The following is a 7,101-nucleotide window of genomic DNA, read 5'->3' as shown; positions in this document are numbered from 1 at the left end:
AGCTGTGATAGATACGCCTGGCTCCTGGGCATGGTTTGTGGTACTAGCACTTGACTGTTTTCTTGGCGTAACCGACTCATTACAATGCCACGGCATGACAATACAAATCCACCTGTCTTGTGACCAAGCCGTGACTCTAGAAGAGACAAGTTAAAAAAAATCAAATGTTCCAACTTTGGATATTAGTGGACACATTCTGCTCTGTGAAGGCATACATACGACATAACAAAATGGCGACCAAAAGGGTGGCCATTTTTTTGTTTTAAACAAAACTTTGCCAAATAATCCCTGCTTCCTTTAGAAATTCACAGGAGTCAAAATAAAAGTGATCATACTGATAGTAAAACTATCCATTATTTACTTTGCGGTGTTTTCGGGCAGCAAATCAAATGTGACGAAAATGCTCCCAGATCCCCATCACATATGAATGGTCTGTACAAAAACCTGACACCATAAAATTAGACTAACTCAAATCAGCACTGGGGAGGCTACGTTTCCAGGTTGTTTTTTTCAGCTGCCACCTCCTGGACTAGTCAGACCAAAGCAGTTTGGACCCAACAATCTCATACACTGTTCACCTTCCCATGGGAACGTACAGGCATTATGGTGAGTGAGTATGGTTTCATATCCCAGCAACATCACAATCGGGGACACAAATATGTGGTTCATAAACACATTCTCTGTCATCGTATCTCATGATATCAACCACTGTTGATAGTTTCTGTGTGAAACTAAAATCCCTCACTCCATTCATAATTCTGTTAAAGTTACGACTGACAACTTTTAGCCAGTATGAACTCTGGTATGTGCTTGTTATGAACTATAGAAGTACATAATCCATCCATTGGCTGAATGTGCGATGTGGTGTTTGGGGGCAAGAAATCAACTTTCACATTGGTCAGTTTGACATTGACACACTTGTGACTGGCAGCATTGTTACGAAGTAAGATCACGTGTCAACCACGTGATTGCATCTGTCTTTCAAATGATCATAGCCAATCACAAAACATATCCGATGTCCGAAATTGTGCTCTTGCCAATAGAATGTCCGAATTCTTGACCAAAATGTTTACACATAAGATCAAAACTGGCCTTTGTGTTTTCTCTTTTTTCGTGCGGCAGTAATTTCACATATTTTACGCCTAGGGGCGGGACTTGCCATTATGACTGACAAGCGTCAGCTGATGTTATTTTGACACGATCAGTGTTTTATACAGGAAGTAAGCATGACAGGTATTACTCCAACTAACCAAAAGTGAGACCTACTAATTGATCAAAATCACAAACTAACGACATCTTCAACTCGCAAGTGTCACTTAACAATTACCGCTGAATGGGGCTCATGGTGTGAAGGGATTATCCGAACCTTTTTGATGTACCGCCGTAATTAATGAAGCCAAACTATGTGTAATTAGCTGATCTGTTACCGCTGATTAACGTCCGGATACGGAGAGTGAAGCACCGGATTAATGAATCAACAGGTAATGAGTTTACATAGTAAACAAGATTGGTTACAGCCAGCTACTGTTCGGATATCGCGGGACCGGACTAACGCGGCCTGACTGTATTGCTATTTTAGTGTTGCTGCTATCTATTAATATAGGTGCATATTACTACTGCGCATAAACTTACACAGGGACAATGCTCATGACACTGTATTTAAGTGAGTGAGTGAGTGTATGAGTTTAGTTTTACGCTGCATTAAGCAATATTTCAGCAATATCACGACGGGGGAACAGGTCACTTAAGATGAACTGTATACACAATGAACCCGGGCGAATGCTTTAACCACCAGACTACCCCATCGCCCCAATCTGAGAGTGATATATCCTGCATACCCGTTTATACGATGCAGCTGTCAATTCATCTTGCATCTGACATGGATAAACTCGATACCGTCAGTCATATCTGGATAACCCTGATGGCTTGCCCAAACTTTTAAGCAACAATCACTGTTTGTTTGAACATATTTTAATCAATGTTGATAGGGATTGGGTACAAAATATGTAACATATTACCACCGCTCCCATCAGAAACATGAACAATAATGAACGGACGTAATGAATGAACACAGTAACATGAAGACATGTTATTTATTCACCGAAGCCCTTACTTCGTACAATGTATTTATGCACACGACCAAAGATATTTTCATTAAATGTGTTTGGCAGAGCAGGGTTGCCGTAAAGAATGGTATCAATGTCTAAGTGAACATTTGGTAGTTCAAAGTCTTGCTTCAGATCAAAACGGCAACAGACAAATTTTTGGACATTTTAAGACTTAGTAATGGTTTGCGTTTTCCACTGGAGCACAACAATTGCAAGATTTACTCTGATACATAAAAACGAAAAGAATCTGCATGTAATGAACTACACGAATGGCTTATCTCTGTGTGTGTATTTGCCTTTCTCTTATAGAATATAGAAAATAGTTTGTAACTTTATCGGGTTTTTTTTGTCCTGATAACTTTAAAGAGAGAGCGTTCTATAAACATCTAGAATCACAAGTAAGTTAGCTTTGGAGAATTGAATTTCGAAATGTAGGAATAACCGAATCTGATTTTGGTATCCAGAGAAGGTTTTAGTAAAAGGTGGTAGTACATCCATCAGGTAATAAGGAGCTTGCATATTTGTAGACAGTTTTCTTTGTGTTCGTCTAACTTTCAATGGTAACCAACCAGTTTCATTGTATAAACTATATCTTGAAGCGAAAGTAGGCAATCTGGTTACACTTTTTGCTGCTTCATGTACCATTTCAAGTTTATCACAAATAGAAAAATTACTTATTCCCGACCTCAGATGCACGGTTCTAAAATAGGCCGAGTATACAGTGCACACATACTAGGAGGCTATATCTACACATACAGCGTACATAATGATGAAACAGTTTTTGAGGCTTTTTCTGTGACAGCAGATACATGATGAGACCAATTTGAGTTATCTGAAAAGTTGACACCGAGGTGTTTATGTTGATGTACAAATTCCAAATGATCATTATTGAAAAACAGATCAGGAACTTGTGGACAATTCCCATTAAAAAAACCCACGATTTTTGTCTTATTCGGGTTAAACGTAACTAAGCATTTGTCAACCAAGTCATTCAGTTTTGTTAGGCCCTATTTAAGAGTAGCTTCTATGGTTTTCACATCTTTTCCTGCAACACCAGTTGAAGTGTCGTCGGTGAACAGTTTTGTGACATTTGTTATAGTTTCAGATGAATCATTGATGTACACAAGGAACAAAAATGCTTCAAGGACAAATCCTTGATGAAACCCCTGTTGTAACATTTAATTCTTTTGATAATATACCATTGATGGAATCACGCTGTTGTCTACCAGATAATCCACTAAGTAAAAGGCCACGAACACCATAATATTTTAATTTGTGCAATAACCCTTTATGCCACTCCCTGTCAAAGGCCTTTGAAATGTCACCAAAAAATCATACAAAAAGGTGATGATTATCTAGGGCGAAACATATATTATGATAAAATTCAGTCAGCTGAGTTGAGGTAGAGTGGGTTTTAGTAATATATTTTTAGACATTTCTGAAAATGCTATGTTTGTTGAAAAATGTATGTAAATATTTTAACGTTATTATTTGAAAAGACTTTCCCGAGGATAGATAATAAACCTATGGGTATATAATTAGTAGGGAGGGACATATTTCCTTTTTCAAAATAGGGGTAACAAGGAAAGCCACACTGACTCGAAGAAACATTATGCAGTAAGCAAAGAGGTTCAGCTATTGATGTACAAATTCGTTTTAACTTTCTCATATTAATACCATATTTGACAACAACACGTGTAATCAACAATCACGTGTAAGCCCTGGCTTTTAGTTATAATGGTAGCTACGCCAATGTCAACACACTCACAAACAATCAGTTGGGAATCTGAGAATAGAACAAAAGTACACCTGAATTGTGACTTCAGAGTGGCTGGCAGCCAGGTCACTTGTGTTTGGTAATCAGCAGTCACTTAGCTTAACGTTGTGGTCTCGGGTAGAGATTTGCAGATAGGCGTGAGATAGCCGGGTCACTGTTTTCGGATGAAGGAGGCCAGTCGAAGATAATGTGGCCTTTGCTGAAATTGTATCACACAAATACATCAAGCAACATACGGGTGACCCAATTACACAGAGACAAATTCGACGCAAGACACAAGATCTGTACCTGACGTAGCCAGCATAGTGGCACAGGAACAAAGAGATTTAGTCATATTTAGTCATACTACTGCAACAACCGAACAACGCGACACTACTACTACTACTACTACTACTACTACTACTACTATTATTACTACTACTACTACTACTACTACTACTACTACTACTACTACTACTACTACTACTACTACTACTACTACTACTACTACTACTACTACTTTCCATCCTCCTCCTCCAAACACTACTACTACTACTACTACCTTTCATCCTCCTCCTCCTCCAAACACTACTACTACTACTACTACTACTACTACTACTACTACTACTACTACTACTACTACTACTACTACTACTACTACTACTACTACTACTACTACTACTACTACTACTACTACTTTCCATCCTCCTCCTCCAAACACTACTACTACTACTACTACTACCTTTCATCCTCCTCCTCCAAACACTACTACTACTACTACTACTACTACTACTACTACTACTACTACTACTACTACTACTACTACTACTACTACTACTACTACTACTACTACGGGGCGACAGGGTAGCGTAGTGGTCCCAGCCCAAGCCGAAGGCCTAGGTTTGATTCCCTCAATTTGAAGAATGTGTGCAGACCATTATTGGTGTCCTCCACCGTGATATTGCTGGAATATTACTAAAAGCGGCGTAAAAACTAAAATACGAAAATCCCTCATTCCATCCACACACTTCCTTACTTCATAAGCTAAACTCGAAAACTGAACTCATTTATTCTTACTACTAATACTGAATATAATAAAAACAGAGTTAAATGCTTGCCCAATGCACAGCAGCTATTCGCATTTAATCATACCATTGTGCTATTGCTATTGCTATATTACTATTGGGAGGGAGTATTGTTTTACGCTACTTGTATACATATTAAACTACCGCACTCGAATACCCAGTGTTACTTCAAGACATCAAATGTGTGAGAAATATATTCTTCGGCTCGGGGGCTACAATATAGAGTTTCTCAAAATCACAATCACGAATTATATCCGAAACAGGTGACTGTAAATAATGGCTAAAGACAATACAACTTTGTAGTCATGAAAGAATAATATGTTACATTGGTTAATCTATTAGTTACATGTTCATAAGATGAGTGCCCGTGGCGAACTCATTACCTAACCGTCCTGGGTATTCGGGTTAACATTCCCAGTCCTGTAAATACCCCCGACCTACAGTATTTAGTACTGTCGTCTCACATCAAGCCAACACCCCCTGTATAACTGCACTGCTATAAGCGGCCTTAAACTCAATTCGCTCACACACAATTAGCACCTGTTGTGAATTAGGATTGGAATAGGTCCACTACAACCTCTGGTCGTCAGTTGCCTTTCCTTTTAGTAAATGACTTTTGGGACAATGCAGGTTTTCTTTGTTATTTACAGGGAAACAGGCAGAGGTCGAGATCGGCAAAGTCTGCCATTCGTAGAAACTAGCCGTAAGGTATGCCCTGTCACTGCAGGGACTGAGCGCCACATAAAACGATAAAGTGCCTTGCAGTGTCAGTATTGCCCCACACCTTGCAGTGTCAGTATTGGCCAACACCTTGCAGTGTTAGTATTGGCCAACACCTTGCAGTGTTAGTATTGGCCCACGCCTTGTAGTGTCAGTATCGGCCAACATCTTGCAGTGTCAGTTTTGGCTCACACCTTGCAGTGTCGGTATTGGCTCACACCTTGCAGTGTCGGTATTGGCCCACACCTTGATGCTAGTTTTTGTGTATGTATGACCCACGTCAATAATTTTCTTCATTGCCTTTTCGCAGATTTCACAGTGTCAGGGGAAACGCTCAATCAGAATGACTTTAAGACGCTTCATCATCATCTCCTGCCTCTCCATGGTACTCCTTGTCATCATGATCAGTCAGCTGTCGACATTCCGAACACACCCGCCCAGACAACCCAGACTCGAACTGTCAACTGCTGCTACATCACGTACTCCATCTAGCAAATGGCCGCCGTTGAACTTTGATCCGGATACCTTCTATGGAGATAGGCGCTTGCTTCAATATAGGAGTCATTTTGTGCCAAGAGAGAAAAAAATAACTCCTTTGAACTTTAAATTCATGATTCCAGGCGAAAGCGTCTGTAGCGGTGTAGAAGGGCCGACATTGCTAGTTATGGTGATGTCACTTCCGGATAACGTTGCACAGCGTCAAGCTATCCGTGACACGTGGGGCCGTATTGCATCCGGGCACTCGTGGCCGGGCGAAACCATTAATGGAACGATGAAGGTCGTCTTCCTCTTTGGAAACACAGGAAACAAAAAACACAATCAACTATTACGTCATGAATCAAGACACAATGAAGACATAGTACAGTGTGATTTTAGGGAATCCTACGTTCATTTGACTTACAAAGTCTTGATGGGATACAGATGGGCAGAGAAATTCTGCCCCCACACTAAGTTCATCATGAAAGTAGACGAGGACACATTTTTCAACGTGCCTTATGTTTTCAGTCTCTTCAAGAAACAGAAATGGAACAATACAATATATGGCCCATTTTTCGAAACCGACACAGTGTCTCGAGTGAAAAAATTTCGGGTGGAACCTGCAGCCTATGCTCCGCCTTTTTACCCGCCCCATGTTAAAGGCAATCTTTATTTTATGCCGTCGGAACTCGCCTTTAAGATTTCCAAGGTGGCGGAGTACATGCCGTATGTGAACATTGAAGATGCATATATTACCGGCGTTTTAGCAAAAATATTTGATGCCAGACATGTGGGTGTTGATAAAACCGTGTATCACATGCGGAAACCGGCTAAAGCTTGTGATATTGCCTTTAAACAGAAAATGATTTCACAACAAATAACGTGGAGTATGTTCCACTTGATATGGGATCGTATCCTGTACAAGGATTTGTGTACGGATGGGCCGTTCATATGA

General features: G+C 40.1%; 1 protein-coding gene across 1 annotated transcript; it reads left to right on the top strand.

The window, feature by feature from the left end:
• The first annotated feature begins 539 nt into the window (after positions 1–539).
• On the top strand, positions 540–7,101 carry LOC137277202 (beta-1,3-galactosyltransferase 5-like). The gene is made up of 2 exons (XM_067808876.1): positions 540–606; positions 5,980–7,101. The coding sequence occupies exons 1-2, from the start codon at positions 604–606 to the stop codon at positions 7,099–7,101; spliced, it is 1,125 nt and encodes a 374-aa protein (XP_067664977.1). The 5' UTR covers positions 540–603.

Source organism: Haliotis asinina, chromosome 3 (genome assembly GCF_037392515.1).
Source record: "Haliotis asinina isolate JCU_RB_2024 chromosome 3, JCU_Hal_asi_v2, whole genome shotgun sequence".
Classification (NCBI taxonomy): domain Eukaryota; kingdom Metazoa; phylum Mollusca; class Gastropoda; order Lepetellida; family Haliotidae; genus Haliotis; species Haliotis asinina.
The sequence above is the reverse complement of the archived record's forward strand: the minus strand, read 5'-3'. Positions and strand labels throughout refer to the sequence as shown.